At 35.4% G+C, this 25,424-nt stretch overlaps 1 protein-coding gene across 1 annotated transcript in view; it reads left to right on the top strand.

The window, feature by feature from the left end:
* LOC131273310 (uncharacterized) overlaps positions 1–25,424 on the top strand; it is a 131,983-nt gene that overhangs the window by 96,497 nt on the left and 10,062 nt on the right. Inside the window, exon 3 of the mRNA XM_071218471.1 lies at positions 11,799–11,904. Coding sequence (XP_071074572.1) covers positions 11,799–11,904 — 106 coding nt within the window. The remainder of the gene's footprint in view (positions 1–11,798; positions 11,905–25,424) is intronic.

Raw genomic sequence — 25,424 nt, 5'->3', positions numbered from 1 at the left:
TTTGTAAGGTAAACTTTGTCTTTACCTTCAAACCTACTCCCTTTCCAGGTTTCAAGAACTTAGCAAATGCGTGGCATATATTCAGTGTCCAATAAATATTCACCAAATAAATGAACAAAGGGGAATGCCTGATGAAATACACTTTGGATTTGGGCATGATATCTATGTACCTAAAATTCCAAGAACTGTATGTCCAAAATCTGGTTAGGTCAACTTCAGATCTGGAAAGGATCTTATTGATAATCTTGCTTAACGTGTCATTTTAACAGATGATTTAGTTGAAGTGTGAAGAAATTAAGCAATAATTCTAATCCTAGAAATGGAAATGGAGTTCATTTGCTCATTTGTTTTGGAAATGGTGTTAATAAATATCATTTATTAAATAAATAAATCCTGATAAACACTCAAATGACATCATCGTATAGACTTTTGCATCAGAGCTGTATACTACATATCTACAATTTTTGGGACTCAAAAGAAAAATTAAGATAGTCTCAAAGCAGCTATATCTGTAAAACTTTTATTTATTTAGCTTTCATTGAGTTGCTGAAATTTAGTTCTCCTAAAGGCCTGAGCTCATTTTGGATGCTGCTGTGTTGGCTACTCCTATTGCTGGAGCCATTTTCTAAAACCAGTTATGCTCTTAGAAATATCTTGTAGATGATAACAAGATTACATAATGCAAATTACCAAAATGCGGGCGATTCTTCCCGTCTCTAAGAAATCCAATCAAATGTTTATATTTTATTTTCATTAATTCTGGAACCCAAAGTCCCAAATTTAAGCAAAATAGATTGACTGAATATAGACAAATGCGTAACACTGCATTTACCCACAGTATAGTAAAAATTAGTCAGTGAAAAAAAGATCTGAGTTTGTTTCATAAGACTTTTCCCCTAGGAGCAACATTTTACTTTAATTAAACTTTGCAATAGCCTGAAGGTAAGGAACAAATATCCCCTTTTCATGGATGGAAAAACCAAGGCACAAGCAGGTGAACGGAAAAGTCAGAGTTCACACAGTGAGTCCTTAAGAGCCAAGAAGACATGATGAGGTTTCCACAAGGTGGCTCCAGACATATAGCCACTGGAAACATGATTATACATTTCGATAAGTAACAAAAATTAGAAGAGTGTATTGGTCGAAATCTCTGGAATGACACTTAAATTGTACATATGGCAATTATCTTGGTAGGAAACAAGAAATTGCTTCCACTTTCAAAAGCTTGCTCCCCAATATTTTCCCCCCATTTTCTTTGTATTCAAAACTATCTATTGTCTAACTTCAAATAAATGCAAATACAACTATGGTACAAAGTAGCATTTATGCCAGTAGTACCATTAAAAACTCTCATGTGTGAATGGGTGTTTAAATAGTCTCGATTAGATTAATTCCATGTCTCCATTGGTTGCAACAAATGAAAAGATAGTGTACACTGTCATGGGGATAGACATTTAAAGCTCGATGTAACTTTCATATCTTTCCATGTGATCAGTCAGCTAGGACTTCCTTCTAATTTAATGAAAATTTGGTTTGTAAATCAGAAAACCTTTCTAATTGCAAAAAATGCAAAGCAGGAATCTTTCTCTTTTTTTAAGGATTGACATTACCTTTGTTGTGTGATACATTAAATAAGACCCATAAGGGACAGCTCTAAACAATGAACTTCATATAAAATAGATAAAAGCTTGCTCCTTGGGCCTGCATAGAAATTCAGACAGAGGCATGGAATGAACACCCTAATACTTCTAATCTGATAATATTGCCAAGGTAGCAATAGAATATTTGTTATAAAAGGTCTTAAATGTCATTTCCCAATGACATTTTGAGGTAATTTTAAGCACTTTTAAAATAATTGCTTATAGATGATAGTTATTGTATAAGAAAAGACTTGCTTCCAATTTAAACAATGTTGGGAAGTTAAATATAAATTTAAGTAGGGAAACCTAATTTTTAAATCTGAAAAATATTCCAGCCAACCTGTAAGTTTTGCTTTGTCACTGTACTGTATTCCGTTCAGTAGAACAAAGACCAGATGCATAATGAGCCACTGTAAATGAAGTCAAATCAGCAAAAGCACAGTGGGGGAGGGGAAGGTGTAAAATATGACAGTTGGTATGTAATGACCAGGGAGTAGCGAATTTAAATGTTTAATGCCTACACATTCAGATTCATTTATCTGTTATTGCTTTGAATGGGTAGACTGAGGTGCTAGAAAGTCCAGAATGAAAACATCATCCTCTGGACCAAAAGAATTATTAATATTATTTAATGGCACGGATATGATCTGCACTCATAATCATATTCTTTGTACCACTCACCGCCCGCCTCCCCCACCTTGGGATTTAAAAAAAAGGAAGAAAGAAGAAAAGAAACATGGTCATCAATAGAGATAATTAGAAAATGCTCTAAGTATGTGGGGCTTTCTCTCTTACCCTCCTGTACTGCATGCCAGCTTCCCATCTCTCAGTCAGGAGGGAAGCTCAGAACACAATAGGAACACAGCAACAATATGAATTGCAAATACATGTATATCTTTCAGCACAACCTATCTTATTGACTCTTAATAAAATGAGCATCTAAAAAATATCCAGGATCTAAAAAATATCCTGAGCTGTAAATTGCTTTACTATTGATGACTGGCTTTGGAAAAATACTACACATGCCTTACAAACAACTAGACAGAGTTGTATTAAACAGAATTGCTTAGCTCTTGTCTGTAAATTTTTCCCCTCCCTCTCCAATAAAGGAATGAATCTTGCTTAATAATCTATGCTGCTTAGCACGTGTTATAATTGTGTATGTGAAATCTCAGTATTTCACCTAGCCTACATTTTATGACTATAACAAGCCTTTATCAAAATGTTCCCATATTTAACATTCTCCTACACAGAGTGAGAATTTTCAAGATCACTGGTAAAAAGACCGTTTAATGCAGTGTCCCTCCACCATTCATTTTCTCCCATGGGCTGTCTTGAAAGATATTCATACATTCACTTCACTGTCCAGGCAGTTTAACACACAGTAATTAAAATTGGAGATGCAAATAGCAAAGCATATACATAGACTTCTGTGGTTTCAATATTATGTTAAACCAGTGAATATTAAGCCCTGAAAATAAGTGCAATGACAATATGAAGGTGGAAATCTACTTTGGGGGGATGGGGGTGAGTAGGGAAATGAATTAAAAATAATTGTATAGTAAATTAATTTTCTAGTTTTAGTGTTAATTAAATTATCCAAAAGAGTTTGTGTCTTTATAGCTTAAAAAAGGAGAAGATTTCTTTGGCACTGGTAATGTGTGCTAAAAGGCTTCTGTTAAACGAGGTTTATGTATGGGAGGGGCGTGTGTGTTGAGGGGTGCGGAGCACAGGAGCCTGAATACTTGCTTTGTAAATATTTAAGCTTTTTGTAGGCAAAAAAAGAAGAAATAAAAATGCTAGCCTTTACCTTTGAACCCTTTCGTGAAATATCTTAATGTTGCCAAATATGAATATAGTGAACTTAATCAGTAAATTTGCTGGAGATTTATGAACTTTTTCATTCTAAAGGCATTTACATACCCACAAGAACATATTCGTACATAAATTTATTTTATTACACCAATTTTACACAAACTGAACCTTAAGCAGTTGAAGTACTAAAAAAGCCAATCAAAATACTCTTCATATATCCTTAAGTCTATAAACCTCTTTAAATGGTCTCTTTTTTAAAAAAACAGCTAAATTATGGAAATGCAGACTGCATTACAGAATATTTGTCAGTTATATCTTGATTCTTATTTGAAATTCCCACAAGAATATGGGCATGACAGTAATATAAACCATAGAAACAGGCAAAAGAAAAAAAGAAAAAAAAGTAGAACACAGGGACTTGTAAATAAATCCATGAATATCAAGAAGCACAGATGCTAAGATTATGCATTTTTACCAGTGCAGTTCTGTGCTTGTAAACTATAAGGCCAGACATTTGTAAGATGCAGTGTAGCAGGCCCTGAAGAGGGAGGGCGAGGAAGGAGAGACACTGAGAAAGGTGGGGAGGAGGGAAGAAGGGAGGGAAAGTGAGTGTGAGGCAGAAAGGGAGGAGAGAGAATGGTGAGAGAGGGAAGGAGGGGTGGGGAGACCCGTAGGCAGACACAATAACGCATAATAATGTTAGCATTCCTGCATGTCTAATGGCTTAAATATGCCGTGTGCCTCACTCTAGCGCCACACCGCAGCTGATGTCAAAGAACCATTTAATATTTTATCAATAGTCCTCCTTTGAACCCCAATTTTTTTTCTCCCATAAAAGGGATCCAGGGGCTTCCAAACAGGAGAAAAATTAAATCTCTTGAATGGCAAAATTTTAAGACAGAATGCTGTTGGTGAATATCTCCTGTTCAGCAAGATTCACACCACTCTCCAGTGGGGCTTACATTATTTACATCTCAGCAATGTCAACGTGCCTTATTTACCAAGAAAGCATAAAATCTTATTTTTAGCTTTCTTTTTTTTTTCTTTTTTAAACATTAGGGATACATACTGTTATTATTATTATTTTTTAATGTAAAGGAAGCCCATTGATTGAATTATTATTATAATACCAGGTGGACTTTTAGGATTTTTCTTTTTTGGTGGAAAATATTGTTTTCTTGTTAGACAGACACCACGCCTGTAACAAAGAATAACTGAATTGTCTTAACAAAGAAGATGAAGGCTGTATGTGTTGGTTACAATAGAATAACCACCTTCTAGATCTCTTAAATCCACAATATATGTAGTGTGGGTCCTGAGTGGCTTTTGTTTTCAATGTCTTTTGTAAGCTTTTAGGGTTTTTTCTGCATCAAATGTCAAGTTAATTTACAGGGCGCTATTACTGATATGTTTCCTTGGTTTGTGGTTTTCTGTGAAAGGCAGGCAGCTGAGACCAAGTCTTAGGAAAGGGGGGAGGGGCAGCCGGCAGGCCCATAACACATACCCGGTGCCAGGGTCTGTAAATTGGCTGCCTGTATGACAACGGGCCCGGGAAACCTCTAGTCTTCATTTGCATGCTGAAGAATATCCAGGATTAAACCGGTCTGATTTTCATACAGGATTTAGACCTGACATTTATTATTCGGTTCACAGACCTCTTGAAGGAAAGTTTGTTTTCCACTCATAGATGAAAAATCTCCTAAGATAAATAAAGACTGGCTTAGCAGTAACAGTAAATAAATATCTTTCCTGTATTTCTTATGAATTTATCTTATATGATTACCAGACAGATGTTTGCCACCAAATTATTGTATTTTGCTCTTTAGCAATTCTAAAGAAAAATATCTATCAAGGTCCCACTCAGTATTTATAAAACGCAGCCATTTAATCCTGGAAGTTGATTTTTCATAAATAAAATTGAGAGGCAGACACTTGATTTTTCGAACAAATTAAAACAATGTTGGGGCAGTAAAATACTCTGAAATGCTTAATTTTATATCATGTGTTTTTATGAGGGCAGAGAAGATTTTGGTTAAACTGTAAGCATCAATTACATACTTTTATATAAAACATGAAATATATAAATGAGTGCTATACCTGAACCCTAGCAACTAAATTTATAACATAGATAGTTCATATTTATTGACAAATAGATTCATAAAATATTCCAGTATCTCTCAACATTTAGGTATTAATTGTTTTTACAGACAAATGGTCATAAACCAATACTTTCGCAATTTTTAAACTAAACCACAGTTAATTTCTAGTGTTCAAACCAAACATATTTTGACACAGTACCAATATGAAGACACATGGTAGAACACTTTACATTTTCTGGAATGCATTTTCTGTGTGGGTCAGAATAAGGGCTGTAAACAGCGATTAAGCAGGCCCAGAAGAAATTTTTTCAAATGCGTTCAAAATATGCTTTGTACATTTAATAAACATAAGGTAAAATGACACAAGTGTTGACAAATATATTATTGTTTCTGTGAGTGCATTTGGAGAAAACACTGTAAAATCTGCCACATATTTGAATTTTTAATGTGTCAATGGAACTTTTGAAAACATGTTCTCATATTTGATTTCTTTATGAACATTAACTTATCAATAACAGATCTTAGACATAGTCTAAGATACTTTTCTTGGAAATTTTTATTGGTTTGCTTTAATGTTGCATTTTTTTATAAGTATACATATGAATCATATTTACTTCTTCAAATAAATTTGCGATTATATCCATGCAAGAAGTATATACTATGAAAGTTTTAGAATATATCAATGAACATTTTATAGTGAGATATCAGTGTCATATATACAAATCAGATTATTAACCAAGCATTTAATAAATGAACACAAGTCTACCTTGCTTGATCCAATTACCACGCATTTAAACATGCACATGAATAATCAGACTGTTTACCAAAAATCAGGTAAAACTAAAGAGTAAAAATTGTTACTGTGAAAAGATATTGGTTATCTTGTGTGTAGAAACATTTCTGCTTTATATGTATGAAACTGCAAATATTAACATAAATATTATTGTAAAATGTGTCTACACATGCAAAGCGAAAAGACTCAAGGCAATTATTTGAACAATTCAGGCTAAACCCCTCACTTTTGCTTGCAATAGATAATTGAGACAAAAGTGCTTTTCCCTTGAATTATCTGGATGATTGAGTCAATTCGTCACTTCTCTTTATATGTGTATATACATAGCAATTGTGTGTCTTCAAAGGTGCCCCTTTAAAAAACATACAAATACACAAATTCATTTACGATACTGCTACCTTACAAGCTTAATACACCACTGAGTTTACTTATTAATCAAATTGGAACCTTAAAAAAGGGAGAGGTTAAATGTATTTTCCCAAGTAATCATTTTTAAAACAACATACAGTGATATTTAGATGTAACATACAATTATATATGCATCATGCAAACGAGGTTTCTCCAACCTACTCTGGCATACTAATGTCTCAGTACCCTTCATTATTATTTCTATTAGCAGTATACTTCCACAGTCGGCCCTGCTAATTGTGTACAGAGTATTCAGGATGGTGTGTTACCAATGCAATACTGGGGGACATTTAATTGTGAAGGGTTGACCCCCAACCCGAAATCCTGAATGTATATGCTTGAGGAAAAGGAATTCTGAACCTAGTTGGTCGGCATGGGGAGGGTCATTTTCAATCAAACTAATTTTTAATGGCTTTATTGTTAATACACTTAAAATATGGCTGCTATAATGGCTTGAGCTCACACAGTTATTTCGTCTTTTTTAGTGACTGCATATGAAATAAGCATTAATTGCCCCTCCATTTGAAATTCTTAAAACAATTCACATTCGCTCACTTTAAACTCAAGATGTCTCTCAATCAAATTGTGGAGCTTTTTATTTCTTCATTGTAATTAGTATTGCACGGTATTCATGACAAACATCCTGAGAAAGGAAAAGGATTCCTACTTGGTAAACACTGTAAATATGAAATTGTCAAACTAGTCCTAATTAGTCACTAGGATAAAGATAATATGCAAGACTCAGAGGTGCAACAGACTTAGAACAAATTTCAAATATGCCACAATTAGATTATTGTTTCAAATGCCTATGCTTGATAAAGTTTGTGGACCATGTTTGCCAAATAATTGTGTCAAGCAAGCAGTCACAGTTTAAAAGTAATTAAGCAATTCCGTCTCATCTTAAGATGGCACAGGCAAATGTCCATGCTGTTGTTGGTTTGGAACTGTGTAAGATGTTTGCTAAAAAGTATCGCTCAAGAAAAAATTCAGCACCGTATACCTGTTAAATTTCAACAGGTAGATAATCATTTTTTTAAACTTGCTTTTAAAAAGTATTTCTAGTAAAGCATTTGATTGTTTGACTTTTTTAAAAAATTCAGGTTCTTACCATTTCACACTACTCCCTAGAGAGGGGCCAAGAAAATATTAAAAATACTATAGAAATATAAAGGATAAGATATTTGTCACTCTCGTTTAAATTGATGTATGCTGCTGTCCTATAAACGTCACATCGGATAACCCTGAAAAATTACCATGAATCTCCATAATTACGCATATTCATGATGGTGTTTTGCATAGTGCTAACAGCAGACTGCATGTGGGATGGGACATGAAGGGGGGCAGGAGTGAAGTGACAGATTAAAATCATTACCAGTATCATGGAAATAGACATGGCAACAGTTCCATTTTGTTAGGTCTTGGAAAACAAAAGCATATCATAAAATTGCATAATAATTAAATAGCTAGATATTTTTCTCCTACATATTTCACCATGGAAAGTTAATAGTGGTAAAGTGACTAGAAAGAGCACTGCTACTTTGTGTTTATATTTGAATGCCTCCTGGGTTCAGAACTACATCAGCTGAAAGGAGAGGATGCTTTTCAACTTTTTTGGGTGGGAGGGGGTCAAGACCGGGTAGATGGAGAAATTTCAAGCCTTCCATGGGTTTCTTAAATGGTTCACAAGCTCTTGATGAGCTCAGTGAAAATCATGTAGGTGCAGTTCTTTTCTTCTGATAAATATGAAGACTGAGTCATATTCGGTAAACTGTTAAAAGGCTCTAAGAGATGGAAAAGTTGTCTGGTGTCTGTCTCAATAGCTTTTTTTGTGCTGAGGCAGAGAGCAGAGTTAATCAGGGACTCTAGAAGTAATTATCGACAGAGTTTGGGTAACACAAATGCTTGGGTAAACAGCGATTGTTCTTTCCACAAGATTGCAAGTAGAAACAACAATACTGGTATTGTCCTCTACTTCTCATTAAGGGGTTTCGGGGAGGGAGCACAGCACTGCAAGGCGGATGGGAAACTGACAGGCAAACTGTGCTCTGAACGACTCTCCCCTGATCCCACTACCACAAGCTCCGGCTTTTGGCATCAGGAGTGCCAGCTGCATCGGGAGAAGCCAAGCCTGTCATACCATCTTCACATCAAATCTTCGGGGTACAAGAGCGGGAGCATAGTTAGAGCTTAATGAAGAAACAAATACAAAAGGGAAGATTAGGCCTTGTTAACACTTGCATTCATTTGTTCTTATAGAAACTGCACTGGATGGGCTGTTTTAAAGAACTCATTCTTTTTCTCTTAAGCAGAAAAGTTACACTGAAGATGTATTTTTTTTTATATTGTAAATACACAAGGGGAAAAAATCTTTCTGTTCCCCGTAACTATCAGCAAATTGTTTTGTCAAAAATGCCACTTGAAACAGTGATGTCCATGACAACTGTCAAAATTGGTAAATAAATACTTTTCATTTTTTATATTAATAATATTGTACTTCTTGCCACATCAAGCATTTCCTTGCATACTTAAATGGTATCTGCATTCTTTTGAAAAATTGGGATGTGAAACTTTATCTTTTGTTGGATAACAAACAATCTCCTCTTTGGGGTGAAACATTTATGTTTCATGGCACCACATCACTTTTATCTATGATTTAATTTAATTTGAGGAAAAGGAACCATGTATTTGAACTTCACCATAAACTAACCAGAAAGTTTGACAGCAGAATGCTACAATTTTTTTTTTTATTGTTGTAAGCATTCAGTCAACTATACAAAGGTGTATTGTGTATAGCTGCAATATAAAACCTGTTTTTGTTTATGCTATCTGTCAACCACTTAATAGGGCTAAGGTACATTCTAAATGATATTATTCCAAAGGAAACAAGACCCTTTAATGGAATAATGTACTTTCTATTCTATACTTCATGTGTTGGCCCTACCTAAGAAAGGTTCATAACGTACCTGTAGCTCTTAAACTTTAGCTACATGTTGAAAGAAGACAATTTGTTGTAGACTCTGAAGAAGAGGGAAATTCATTACTTGTGTTGGGACTTAGATATTTGAGTTTTACAATTTCTCAAACATTTTAGATGCAAGTTCAATGAGGATACCCTTCATGTGCTTTGCCTCACCTATGATGGAGAACATAGGAAGATAGACAGCTAGGCTTACTTCAGAAACAAACTTTCTGAAGACATTTGAAAAAAAAAAATATATATATATACATACCCAAACACAATGCAGCTTGATTAATAAATACATTATTTTTATGAGTAGAGCATTTCAAAGAAAATAGGCTTTAGAAATAGCCTAAAGGCCAAGCCATTTTTTAAAAAATCGAGTTCACCCAAGATAAATTTATACCTATACTCATGTAATCATGGCAAATAAAAATACTGTAAATTAGGTTTTGTGTTGTATAAGTAGGAAAATTTATAGTTGCATATAAACTAAGACTCCACAGCTCAAATATTATGGCCAAATATTTTCTTAATTTCTGAGAGACAATTTACTTGAATTTACATTGGTGTAATAGACTAATGAGGCCTTCTTTTTTCCCTATGTATGCCTGAAAGATAAACAGTGGTTTCGGTAAGGCAGAAGTACAGTGGATCCCTGTTATTTTGTTAATGCCTAAAGATATGACCCACTCAGTGTTATGTGCTGAGTTTCACTGAACTTTTATTGTATGCAGTTATTATATTTGGATGATGGGATTTGGTCCATGGCATATACAGATGGGATTTGGTCCACAGCATATACATCCAGACAATAGTGGGTCGAATTACTCAGAAGTATCTCATATTTACTAATCCACATACTTCTCAGCACTCTGAAATCATGGGTGCCACTGTATTAGGATGAATGCCTCAAGGTGGGTAACATTTTAGGGAGCTGACCTCATCACAGACACTTCTCAAAGAATTTGTTACAATAAACTCATCGATTAATTATTTAAGTGGCACTTGGTATTTATAAGTGGCGATTTTCTTATGCTTTTAGACCAAAAGCAGTTAAATGCTGGATATTGCTATTTTTATTTATTAATTTTCTTAGCAGTCTCCTCAGTAGTTTATAATTATACATGACAGGTAGATTTGCATGATGTCTCCAAATGTGTTGCGCTATACAATAGCAATAATACAACTTTTGTGATAGCAAGTAAAATGAGACTACATTTTTCTTTCTGAACAATAGAACTGCTTTTAGGATTTTGTTAATAATTACTTCAGCATTATGTGGTTATACTATGACCTCCATTTCTAAAACTGTGCATCCGTTTTTAGCTGATGCAATCAATTATGTATTAACTGGACAAAACATGCAGGTGGGGCATTTTCAAGAGAATCTTTACCTCTAGAATTCATTGCATCTTAAGTATAATATTACATATATATATATATGTATGTTTATTTGGATTATTTTAAAAGAACAGCCTGATGGAATACAGTAGAATGAATTCACATTCAGAAGAAAAATTCCAAAAGCAAAATTTGATTAAAAATATTTATGCTCATTATACTGCAACCATCATATGTATTAGATATATTTAAATATTCTACTAATAAAAATGAATGCAAGTATGTTTTCTGTTTGAAAGTGTATGAAGCCAGATTGCAAGTGCAGAGTTTAGGTGGGAATAGGTACTGTGATGAATATTAATATTATGTATATTTAACTGATAGCTATCTGGCTCCATTTTGGATTACCAAACATTACTTATAGAAACATATACTTTTATAAAGTTTAACGTTAACTTGCATAAGTTAAGAACTTAGATGAACGAAAATAAAAGAATAAATATACTTTCAATTATATTGGGAAGCTCCACCACGGTTTTAATTCAACTTCCCTTGAAAATGAGTTGATCTTAAGGAAACATTAACTACAATATGAAGAACCAACTTCCTATATGAAATGTTGGGGAAAAAAGTGTTTCGTAAGACTAGAATAATTCAGATATAGCTACTGAAATAAATATCAAAGCACCTTGCATATTTGGGCACTGGATAAACTTATTTTGACTTATTCTTTTTTTTAGAAAGATAACATCCTTGATCGGGGCTTTAAAGGGAGTGAACTTGCTACATTGCTTTCACCTACCCTTTGACTTCGAGCAGCGTGAGACTAATATACAGGAAAAAAGGGTACGTACGGGAATGAGATCATGGCTGAGCCCAGGAACATGCCAATATTTGCTCTACCATCCTAACCTAAAGCTTTACTAAAATTAGAGGCACGATCCCACTAAGAATCCCGTCTAGAGTCCACCTGTGTTGCAGAGGAAACACACACAGTTTTCTTCGAAAGGGAATTGACTGAAGGGGCGGAGGCGGAGTTCTGGCCTGAGCCTCTGCTTGTGGGAATTGGATGTGTATGTATCTTGCTCACTTTCTACAGTCTTCTATGTCTAGAGGCTCTAAATCAATCAATCAGACAAACAAACAAACAAGAAAATCCAAAACCCAAACCAAAAAACAATCCATTCCGCAAACTCTGGTTTGACTAATATTTTCACTCAATTAGACCCTGGTTGGCCTTAGTGAATCAGGCAGTAATTTGGGCTCCTAGGAATCTGCGAGAGGGCTGGACTTGAAGTCAGGAGCGTTGTATTAGAATTGCAACTTTCCCTCACCTGGAGACAATAATTTCCTCCTGACACAGAGACTCTGAAGATGTTATAAAATAACACGTGAGAAAATAACTAGTACTGCATCTGGAGCTTAAGAGGTACACTAGAATAGTATTTGAATCTGAATGAAGTAGTCCAGGATAAATTCAAATCTGGGTGGTAGTAGTTTTTAAAATTAGATTTTTTTTTTTATCCGTAGGGGAGTATGGGGCACAGAACCCTTTATCATCTATGAAAAGTGATGAGACTCCGTGTGTGGCTTCTGTTTGGATTCTTAAGTTGGGTCCACATTGAACCAAACCACACATAACTTCTAGGATTTTCTCCATAGCTACAATTCAGGCAAGATTTGAAAATCTGGATGTTTAAAAACAAACGAAAAATGAAAGCTGCTACAGAAGTTCAAATAAGCATTACTTTTTCTTTTCTTTCTAACATGGAATCTGACCCATGATAGGCAAAAATAAATGTTTGTTGACTAACTTATACATATAATTCAAGGTGAATTTTAAATATGCAAGCCACTGAAATTTGAAAAGAAATAATTCCAAGTTCACCACCCATGCTTTCTTATCTTTTGGAAAACAAAAAAGTAAGGGGACTTTAAGAGAGTGATGAATTCTGTAAAATGATCCACTTTATGTCCTATATGTAGGAGAAGAACTTACTTCTTGTACATCTTTATGGAGTGCACCTAAGAGTACAAGAATAATTTGTATTAGTACATGCTTTTTGCACCATAAATCCTATTATATTCACTTATCTATTCTAGAATGGTCTAACATTTCTTCATCAGTACAAGCATTTTTTAAAAGAGTATTTTCTTAAATAACATAGTCACTTGTTTACTAAATAAGCCCTTTAATTACTTCCTGAAGAAAGATATATTTTCAGATATCACCACATACATTTGGCTTAAACAGGATTGCTGACATATGTGGGCCAACAAAATGAGTGCATTGGCTGCAGGCTTTGTGTTGACCTGTTAACCTGAATTTCATTTCTGACTACTTTTGTATTTAAACGTAAATTCCATAACCTGTAGGCATGGGTAATTAATGTTCACTTGAGACTTACCACCCAACTTTAAAATAACTAACAGTAAAAATAGGTGTTCATTCCAACCATCAACTTTGTCAAGACTTGGAGCTTGTAATCTTATAGGAAAGTGATTAGGCAACTTAAAGTATGATAGCAATAGGAGAAGTATGCAGAAATGTTGCTTCATTATGAATGGTAGCATCCATGGAAGAGTTCCTTTATTTCTCTGGCATTCAGAAGAATTTTGAACCTATATACATTTTAAGTGCCAATATAAATATAAAAACTTCTTAAACAATGCTTTCCTAGTGAATATAATTCACATAAATCTCTGATTCAAAATGAAACTGGGTGATACTAGTTTATTCTTTCTGATATGAAACTTATCTGTTGGAAAAATTAAGAAAATACAGAGCCACCTTCAATTAAAAAATAACTATATGAAGCAGAGAATTTTATTGCAGCTGCCAACTGATGATATCAGTCATAAGTGATAATGCTAACATAAAAAGGTGTACATTGAATGTTCAACTTTGCAAATGCAGAAGGATTAGAAAGGGCCTTATCTTTGAATCTATCCATCAAAGGTTTTTCTTTCTAGGAAACACATAGATAAGACTTAGTGCAAGAAAATATTTCTCTCTATTTATTTGCCTTATTGCACTTTGAATTTAAGATCAAAAGAAAACCTCATTGTATGCTAAATTCAATTGTCCATTTTTTGAATCCTAGGATGTTTATGCTGATGATCCTATGTCATTATTTGGACATCTATTTTGGTGCTCAGTTGATTATTTTTGGTGGTTTAATAATCTTCATAATGTAATGTTTTACATAATGAATCTTATAACTGAAATATGAAATCAAGATGACATGCTTAGCTTTGTTTCTTTACTACTATATCACCAGAAAAAATTAACTTTCTATAATTATTATGCTAAATAAATAAACAGTAAACTTTATGTCCAGTGTTTTGGACAATAACTATTTCTCAGAGTAACATATTTATTTTTAAGATACTTTTTAAATTTATTTACAACATATATGACCTTATCTTTTTGGAAACTTATTGCAAAATCTTTGCCAGCATTCAGCATCTCCAAATAAAAGATACGGATATATCCTCCTCCAAAATTTTTTCTTCTTCTTCCGTGTGTTGTGAAGGACTTAAAAGAACCAATTAAATCAGACAGTTCACTGTTTATAGTATATACGGACTTGCGATAACCACAGAGAAACAAGAGGATAGTTGTGTCCAACTTTCATTTATTTTGACAAATAATGGATCACAAAGCAATTTTTATTGATGAATAAGTCTCAAAGATGTACTATTTAAATGAGTGCCTGTGCCATATCTCACATCAATCCACAATGACATTCTAATAAGTTTGCATTTGCAAATCTTATAATTTCATATAAGATTTTTATATTGGCCACCTTTATATTGGCCACCTTTACCAAGTATTACATTTTCTTTAGAAGGAATTGTGATCAACTTGTAGTGCTAAATATTAATAACATTTTAACACCAAAAACTGTATTAGCCATCCTCCCTACGATATGTGTATGCCAATCTCTAGGATTTATGCTCTCTGCTGAGTACATGTCTCTCACCAATCAAAAAATTTTCTCATTTTCTTCTTTTTCTACTGCTTCCCTCTTCCCTTTTTTTCTTTATTTTCTCCAGGCTTCCCCTCCCCCCAGTTGATTCCCTTCCTCCCTGCCCTGGGTTCTTCACTACAGAGTACAGTGAATATATTCAGAACATTCCGTTGTGGTTGGGCTTCTAACCTTGCTCAACTCCAGCATTAGCAAAGGGATTCAGTTTCTTGAATTCATTAATAGTGTTTTTCCACAAAAGGCTTTGTAGTTCTCTCCTGAACATTGAGCTTAGCTTAATAACATTCCATTTATGTTAAAGACACGTTTAATCTGTAAATGTGACCTTTAGAAGAATTCTTTTGTTTTTCATTAAAGAACCACTGCATTACAAATATTAATTATTCCTTGATGCCATATTTTAATTAACCAATCATGTGCTATTTGTGGCAATAAAGAGTGCACTAATGTATGTGCAGTAATGCCATATAGTGCAAGATCGATATCAAAGAATCCATTGCAACAGAAAAGACATGTTTTGGGTATCTTCTCTGTATGTGTTTGCTTATATGAAACATTTGGTGAAGAATGATGCTTTGTTTTGCTTTGTGTTTTGTATTTTTAAATGCCAGTGCAAGCCTGATTAAAATGCTGAACGTATTGTTAGCCCCATCACTAATAAGTGAACGTTCACTGATGCATATTAGCAGGGTCTAGCAATGTGGTGAAATTGTCACTTGAGTGCTTGGAATCTGAACACAGAAAATGACAGGCAATGCCGAAGGTCCGGCTCCAGTGCATGTCTTCACTGTAGCTGGAGTCACTGGAATGGCGAAACCAGTTTAGGTTCAAGGTCACTGCTGACATTCAGCTGTCATGGCTTCATTGTCTGTAGGCCTTCTCTTCATTGACACATTCAAGAGTACTTTATAGCAACCACAAAGAGCCAGTCAATTGATACCATTACACTTCATGCACACACAAACCACAAGTCTGTTCAGGACTGTTGATACAGTCTAACATTTATTCATTAAGGGATCTATTGTAAATGCAACTTGCCCAGCCCCACTCTTAACAACATAGACTTACTTGTTTAGTCCAAACATTTAGCTACGTCTTTTTCAAGTTTTGCACAGCATTCTCTAATTGAGGTAACATTATCTGCATTTTAATGCTACACCATTTATGTCCAAAGAAAGATTACCTGAAGAACCCTGCCATTACCACACTAGTTTAAATACAGGCAGTCGTATAGAAAAAATATACACAAAAGATGTAAGCAGGGGGAAAAGGGAGATATTTATTTGTTCTGGGAGTGCCACGGAAATCCAATTGCTCAGAAATGAAATAAGAGTCTGGAGTGAAAGGAGGGAAAACCTAAGCTTGGGTCAGGGAAGAGGCAGTGATTAGCTCCATTGTTAGGAGCTCTTTGAGCTTCGTTGGTTGTAAAGAAAAACCCACTAATGAATCTATTGAAGCTTGCCAGAACTTTGTGTGGAAGACAACTTAAGTTATGGTGCTTATCTAAAAAATGGTAGTAAAGCATGTGGATATATCAAACAGCACATATGTCTCTGTATTAACAGCTTGGCCATAAAAACAAAAAATTTTGTTTAAAGATTGAATGTTGCACAAATGGCTTTTTAAAAACATGTATATGTTTAATTCAATATTCAGAGGACTTGAAAAAATCACCTAAATGATGAGGAGTATAAGAAAATATGTCCTATTTTATAGTTAAAAGACAGGAAAATAGAATATAATGTAGCTATCACTTCTTAGTTTTCTACCAATATGTGGGAAGAAGAGTGAGTTTAAAAGTCAAATTAAAAGACTGTTCACATCTTACATACTTAAAATATGCAAAAATCACTCCATTAAGGAATGTAATCAACTAACATTAAAAGTAATAGACTTTGGAAAAAAGGACCAATATGCCCATGTACGGTATATAATAAAAACTTTACAGTATTTCTATCGTAAGCAGATTTCCAACAAAGAAAAGAATCTGTTTTTGTAGTTGGACATAGTATTTATTTACATATGCCCATTTGATTCTACCAAATATATTACATTGTCTAAAATAAAGCTATCATTAATGTGAAAATTCAATTGGGCAGGATCATACTAGGAAAAATAATTTTTGGAAATCACTGTCAAGATCCTTGCTCGTACCTGGAAAACTGTATAATAAGTAGAAAGAGAACAAATTTCTCTGAAAATTTTATCTCAAGTTAAGTTTTGCCAAATACATATAAGTGTTATATATTGATGAAGCAAATTTCAAACACTGCATGAGAATAGACATCCCTCTGAATCCCCCCATCATTTCTAACTTATCCAGGTTCCATGACTTTTTGACAAGAATGAAGTTTCTTACTTGTGAAACACGATTTCTCTGCCTCTGGTAACTTGCTTTATAAATAGATGAGTGTGTACTTCTATGCATGCTCTCATTTTTTTTCATAAGCACTAAAGCATTATTTCTCCAAACACAGTCTTTAGGGGCAACAAGACTAACTATTAGGCAGAATTCGTTTTTAATAACATCTAGGGTCTTTTTATTTTCGACATCTCAAGTTTCTAAGTAAGGCCCTGGGACAACCTTGTAGAGACAACCTTGTAGTGATCATGTCTCTTTAGACCCATTTCTACAGAAGGGAAGATATCATTACAGTGGGATGGAACAACCTTTCTTCAGCCCTTTATTACTTTGCTTCAGCCATCAAACTAGCATGAGTAAAGGCCAAACACAACCAAATAAAAACGAGTTACATGGGTGCACTTTTCTTTGAGTCCAAATAGCAGGAATCCATTGTGTTAAGATTTGTTACCAAGAATGTCTCCATTTCCATGAGATTTTATGTCCAGAATTTTGACTCATAATTGACAGAGGAAGTTGATGAAAATTGCAAGTGCTGTATAAAAAGGTTGAGGAAATAAAGAGAATGTGTGTTTATAGAATATCTACCACATTCCTATATTATTCACTTTTACCTATACTGTTTAGTCTGTATAGCAGCCTCATATATTTGGGATTTTTATTATTCCATTTTATGGATGGGAAGAAAAAAATCTCAAGACCTTTAAAGACTGAGTCTATAAAGCAAGCAAATGGCAAAGCTGTGATAGAAATCCATGTTCTTCCAAGCTTATTCAATCTCAAATACCTATTTTAGCAAAAACACTTAGATTTGGTAAGACTTGCCTTATGTTCCTGCTATTTGTTGTGTGTACTGAACTTCTCTCTTTCTCTCCTTTATATTGTCTCATTACTTTTTTTTTTTTTCAAATTCACTCCCAATAATGAGCTTTCTATTTTGCCTTTCTCTTTTCTCCTTTCCTTAGCTCTTAGGGCAATTGAAGATAGATCATCTTCCATATGAGACTTAAGAAAAGCGGCTTTCAAAGCCGAACGAGTGAAGATGATCTACCTATTTACAAAAGCTTCTTCTGATTTTTTTTCTCAAGTAAAGAATACAAATGTAAATTTGTCTGTCCAAACCTGCTGGTTCTCTTTAAGAGTTATGTAAAATCATTTTAACATTTATGATCCTCCAAACTTCCCTTCCCAGCTACCTTTTATTTCTTTTATTAATTTGATAATTTTTTTCTAGGAAATTTCTTCTGAGACGAGGAAACAAACATTTTTAGGGAAGTTGCCCTGTATTTCCACTGGAGATTCTGGATGAGGCGATGTATGCTAAGTTTTATAGCCTGTACCACGGTAACCTTTTTGCACATGTGTGCCTGTGTGTGTGAACTCTAGGTTTAACCTTCCTGTCCGACATTTAACTGCTTTCTGTTCTCACTACTTTCATATGGAGAAATTTTTTTATATGTTATGACATTTAAAAAAAAACCAAAAGACTGTTTAAATGTATATTATCACTTAAATATCCTGGTCATTTTCGGAAATTATTTTCATTTGAAAATTGAGAACAGTAGTAATGCTTTTGTCACTGACACATTCATTTTCTCTCACAAGGCAATTTTTCTTTGTCTGTCCAGCTCTATTTCCAAAAACTACTCTAAATGGGACCTTTTAAAATGCTTTACTATAAACGATACCAAATGATCCAAGTAAAAGCATTTGACTTTTCTTCTGAAACTTTGCAGAAACTGGACCTGGATTTCGACTTTTAATGATGTTACTTGTCAAAAACATTTCAAAATTATATTCAATTGTATATTAGAAAACAAATTTAAATTTAGGAAACTCTCTCCATGTGTAATTTTAATTTTTTCCCCTTTTTTTTTTAATAACACACAGGAAAAAATTCATTATGGGGCATGGTTATAGTTAGTATTTCATCCTTTTTGGTGAAAAAATATTTTAAATGTTACGAATAGCTTATAGTAAAACAACAATATGCTTTTGAGATATCCTTTCAGTTAATTTCTAATCTAGAAGGACGCTTATTTGATGGTTGTTCCCTATAATTAGTGAGATCAGTAATCAAGACAACTGTGCTTTACTTTACTAGGAGAGCTAAGAGACCGAATACATCTGGCATAGATGATGGATTGTAAAATTCAAAATACACCTAAATTTGCTTTGTTACATGAATTCTCTTTGGACTGATGAGAGAAGATGTTATATTCTCTGCATTAGGGCAATTCTATAGTGTCAGAATAAAATATTTACTTTGTGGCAACAGAATTTTGTACTATGTTTCTAAAGGCAGTAAGCACTTGGATGGCTGTCAATGAGTACTAAACACTAATTGATCTGATATGTCCATATGCACATACACAAAAACACATGGTGGCCTACAGTGGTTGAAAATTACTTTTTGCTTTTATTAAAAGACTGTCACTTTTAGGTCAGAGTGGGTTTTTGCCCAGGTAATCTCCCACAGTAGAAAAGTAACTTCACAAGGGTGGTGTTTTAGGGTTGTTTATTGTTTGGCTTGTGAGGATGCTTAGCCAAGGAGATACTTCCTTTCAGATTCTGTCCTCCAAACCCTGGGGCTCTGTTCTAGGCAGTCCAGCTTAATGGAATTAAGCCTGACATGTTTCAACTCTATTTATTTTTAAAATAAACATAAAACAATGGTTCAGATGCCTAATAAAACTCTTGAATCATGTGGGACTCCAACTTTCCCTGTTCTTTACACATCTGTAAATAAAGCGCATAAAAGAGGAGCACAACAGGATAAATCAACATAAATTTGAAATCCACTGCGGCATATTAAATGGTGCAGTCTCAGTCAAAAAGAGGCTGACCCCACGACTTCGTGCAGTTTGAAGCTAATTGTTTTCGTCAGGATGGGAACGTCTGGAAGTCCATGGCTGTATCCCACCAGCAAGGCTCCAGTAACTGAGCCGGCCCACAGAGAATGGACCCACTTTGTAGCGACACAGCGGGCTCAGACACCACCTATTCTGCTCTCCAAACTGTCATGCATAACAACTTTATTGTGCTAAATTGAACTTGAAAGCAACCAAAGGCTATGAGAAGGAGAGGCTATGAGAAAAGCGTGCTGTCAGCACTGGCAAAGGCTGACCTGGAAAGTAGGCTCAGAGACAGGGGAATAAAAGACCAGACCCCATGAACACAGCATATTGTTTCATTTTAAAGTATGATTCCCATACCAGAGAAAGTAGCAAATGTGATGTAAATTTATTTAAATAGATTCGACCGCTTAAAAGTTTGCCAGCCGCTCTTATCCAACTTTCCCAGCTCTCTGATTCGTTACTTACAGTGGGAATATAATGACATATAGTCATCATTGTAACAGCTTCTTTGCAGGGGCACAATGATGATTAATAGCCAGCAGCAAATTTTCACATGGGCTCTGAAGCACTATGGCATTAAGCAGCCAAACAGCCCCAAATCCCCCTTTTCTGTTCCTCTGAAAAGTCCCCTCCTTGTACCTTGCAGATAGGAACAAAGCCTATCTTAATTCCAATCAGCTTTTCCTCATTCAAAGGGACCTTCTCTTTTTCATAATTGATTCATGTGCATTTTTTAGTGTTTCACTGAGCTGAAGCCACTTTTCTCCTTTTCTCTGCTCTGTCTCCACACCAGCACTCTCACTCTCCCTTCTGCCCCCCCCCCCTTTTTTGAGGTGGTGAGGAGTGGGAAACATTTAAACAACAACAACAACAACAACAACAAATCATTGTGTTTTACCTTCCCCAAATATTTGCTAAATAGATTTCTCAATTAGCATTAGTGTATGCTTTACATTTAAAGGGTTTAAGGCTAAACGAACTCCTGGATTTCTCCATCTTTAGAAATTGTTTTAGTTATAAAAAGCATGAGCTCACTGAAATAACTCTGGTGAGAGCCCCACAAAGATACTCTGTTTTGCTGGGGGAGTTTGAGCAGCTTTCATTCCCATGAGAGACTCACAGCTGGAACCAGGGGAGGCCACAACTTGTTCTGGACAGATTCTTGTTTCTCTTCTGTGCTCGTAGTTATCAAAGAAGGAACAAGTGTCCCAAATAGAAGGCAGCAAATTGAAACCTCCTAACCTGGCCTATCTTTTTAAAGTGTCATTTTACTCCAGAGTAATACTTAGATTATAATTATTAGCAGTAGTTCCTGTGCTATTTGGAGAAGTGCTGCGTCCCCGCTACACTTTCTACCTCCTGTGATAACGACACACAGGACATGAACCAGTGCCATCTGGGAAGGGGATTTCCACATGCAAACTCATTTGTTTCTATCACAATGCAAATGGCCATGAAGTACAGAATTTTAGTACATGCACATTGCATACTTGTTTGCATTTCTTACAATCTTGTCCTCATTTTTATGTATGGATAGGGTGACCATAGGTCTGTTTGCTCAGGACAAAAAAGGTTCATTTATGCTTGTCATCCTTGCATAATTATTAATGGCACTCCTTTTACTCTCAAAAGTGTCCTGACTTGACAAAAAATTAAGTGAGCGATTTGCTAAGCCCGCGCCTTTATACTATTAAAACTGCCCAAACTGATCTAGACAGGTCAAAAGGGTGGGCTGTTTCTAGCCAGGGGGCTTAGGATTGGTTGACGCTACTCCAGTCTAGTAGAAAGACTCAAACTTAGCCACTCTGCTGTCAATGTCGCCACACTGACTTTAGTCTTGCCCACTTGTAAGAGGCCAGCTGACCCTCTACAGCTTCTTCAATAGTGGCAGGAAGGAGGTCATTTGCTGAAATGAAAGACACATTGCAAATCAGATTTTCACGTGACATTCTCCTTCAGCTGGGTCATGGTTTTCACCATGAACGAGAGTAACAAACTTTACTGGTCATATAATAATCCTGTTCCATATTTTGAATAATGGCCTTTCTGTTGCTTTTGGTGTCTTCAAATGGTTAAATAATGAGTATGTCAAATTGGCAGGAGGAATTCTGTTCATCATATTCATTCTAGTGTTTATATCTTAGTATAGTAAAAGCAACCTATGAACATGGCATCATATATTTATACTGTATTTTCCATCCAAAAATCTCATTCAGGTGAATGTAATCCATTCTTGGGGTTATAGAACCAAAGTGTCTCAGAGAGGTTTACAAATCCATATGACAGTGTCTCTAGGGGCTGGATTTTGCATTTGGGTTGCAGAGATAACGGAGAGATGTGTAATATCATCTGTGGGCAGAAGATTCCCTACTGACTGGACCACTGATGAGGTGCATATGTGTTGTTTATTCCAGAAGTATATGGACTAAATGGACTCCTGATTTGCCAGCTTCAGAATAACTATAACCAGACCCTAAAATCTCCTGCTTTCCATCAAAGCAAAGTCCATTTTCAAGGAACAGAAGGACAAACTTATTAGAATTATAATTCTGTCCTAATACTTCTGTAGAGGAGCACAGTTCCTTGGTGAGGCTATCATCTAAGCCAAATCTAGTCCTACACAATCTTTATTAGTGCATTTTATCCCCTTTTTAGATAATTCTTTCAGGAATGAAATCAGAGTGGAATACATGAAAGATGTCTTCTGCTATAATCTTATGCCCTGGTTTTCATGTACTGTTATTACTATGAAGAATTGTAATTAAGAGTGATATGAACCATTATAATCTAAAGAGGGCTGTGGTGACAACAGTTTTATTATGTTATGGCGATGGGTCTTGCTATTAAACAACTATATTTGTGAATGACTCTGCTTTTTTTCTGGCTAAGAACAGGATGCTTCAATATAATAACCCTTGGGATTCTCAGATGAGTTGCCTTTTCAACCTTGAGGTTCTTTGATGAATCCCTAGGTACACACAAAAGTATGGGTCCATGACTACTGTACTCATCTTTTCCACTGGCACCATTTGAAGAACTGACGAGGGTCAAGGTACCTCTTTGGACTTTGACTTGAGATTAAAATGCTGCCCCTTGCTTCACATATTCCCCTGACCCACTTCATCTTTAGAATGCCAAAAACAAAAAACAAAACCTCACTTTCCCTACCGTAGAAAAATCTCTTCATACACACTATGTAAATTGGCATATTGTAGTTACACAGGCAGTGCTAACCATTTTCCTTCTCAAGTCTAATTCTTACTGGATGACCAAGATTTTAACTTTATCTACATGCAAACTATCCTGACCTTAATCCCAAAGGCAGCTAAATAAATATATCATACCCAAGGTAGTTCTTTCTTATTACCTGGTGCCTACATTTAGAAATACAAGATTTCTTTATTGGTTTCTGACTTGTCTGCTTTTCCATATTTTTCTCTCCTATTTTTACTTGCTAACAAAATCCTGGTGTCATGGGAAAATAGGCGAGCACATACCCAGGAGATGAGTCATGATTGGTCTAATCCTTTTCCTGTAATTCCATTCTTCTTTGCCAGCGATTGGTTTAGGGATGGGCATGTAACATTTCAGTCATTGAAACATATGGGGAAAGACAGATTTTCACCCTTAATGACAAGTGACTCATGAGGAGAAGCCTGTCCTTCCTGTTTTAAGATGCTGTCTGCCCACCCCCCACTGTTTTGCTGTCTGTGTCCATTCACTGTGTGATCTTCTGTGTCTGTTTCTTTTTTTTTTGTCTTCTCTTCTCATTTTCTCCTCTAGGCTTCACCAGGATTTGATCCCGGGGACCTCCAATGTGGGAGAGAGATTCCCTGTTGCTTGTGCTACCTCAGTGGCTGGTTTCCGTTCCATCTTGCCTTGACTCTCTCCTGCATCTCTCTTTTGTTGCGTCATCATCTTGCTGCATCACTTTCCTTGCAGGCCTGGCTTACTGGACAGGCCTGGGTCTTGCTCACCATGCAGGCACACCTTTACCAGGAGGTCCTGGGGATCGAGCAAGGGTCCTCAGTAGATGGAGGCCCAATCACTTGAGCTACATCCATTTCCCTAGATGCTGTTTTACAATGACTGGGGCTAGGAATTGTGGCAACAATGATAAAGAGCCAAGAGAACCTCAGAAAAGCTGACCCAGCGTCATGGCATAGGTGAGATGCTATCTAAGCAACCTGGAAACTATCCACACCTATGTGTCTTCTATGAAACAGTATGTCCCTATTGCTCAAGTCATTTTAAATTGGGAGTTCTGTTACTTAAAGTCCAAAGCACATTAGCTGAATTCTCCACCTGTCTTTTTTCCCCAGTTATTCTTTTCTTGGTATACATATCTCTCAAGCTTCTCTCAATCAGCTTGGTAAAATAATAGAATCCAGACTCATGTAGCTGGAAAGGACAATAGAGATTATCCAATTTAATCTCTTTAATTTACTGTTGAAGAAACTGAGACCCAGAAGCAACAGTGATCTAAGGCCATAGAGATAGCTCATGGCAGAATGAAACTAGAATTCTGCTTTTCTGAATTCCAGTTGTCTTTTCTCCACAAAACTTTTGTCCAACTCCCCTACTGCCTTACATTCTCTCCGTCCAGCAGTAGTTCATTAAAAATTTGCATGTCACATATTTTGTATTTAAAGTATATAGATTAACTCTTCTACAAAAAGATGGGTAAAGCTAACACATACACAATCTGTTGAGCAGACTTAGTCATCACAGGAGATTTTCTTGACCTCCAGGAAGATTTCTATGCCATATATTCCTCAGAAATAAGATTTCTTTGTTCAAATATTGTTTAATAAATTCTACATTATTTTGTACAATTTGTGTATTGAGTTCATAAGGCCCTAATTTTAGGTATATAAAGTAAATACAATACACTGAGAATATATTCAAACCTATTATCTGGGGCACATCATCCCCTAATATCATTTCTAAAACTTGGAGACAAAACACTGATTCCTCGATCTGATAGCCAAACACAGGCTCAATGGGCATGTTCAAAGTGTGGTGAGCAATGAGAGAGAAGTGTGATAAGTCAGGAAAGGGAGAGATGGGTTGCTCTGCATAATTTGGTCTATGAAGCCAGGCAGGTCCTGGATCATTTCTTATTGCTCTGTGTTCACAGTACCAGCATGGCAC

This window comes from Dasypus novemcinctus, chromosome 2 (assembly GCF_030445035.2).
Source record: "Dasypus novemcinctus isolate mDasNov1 chromosome 2, mDasNov1.1.hap2, whole genome shotgun sequence".
NCBI lineage: Eukaryota > Metazoa > Chordata > Mammalia > Cingulata > Dasypodidae > Dasypus > Dasypus novemcinctus.
This window is presented reverse-complemented; position numbering and strand designations above follow the sequence as displayed.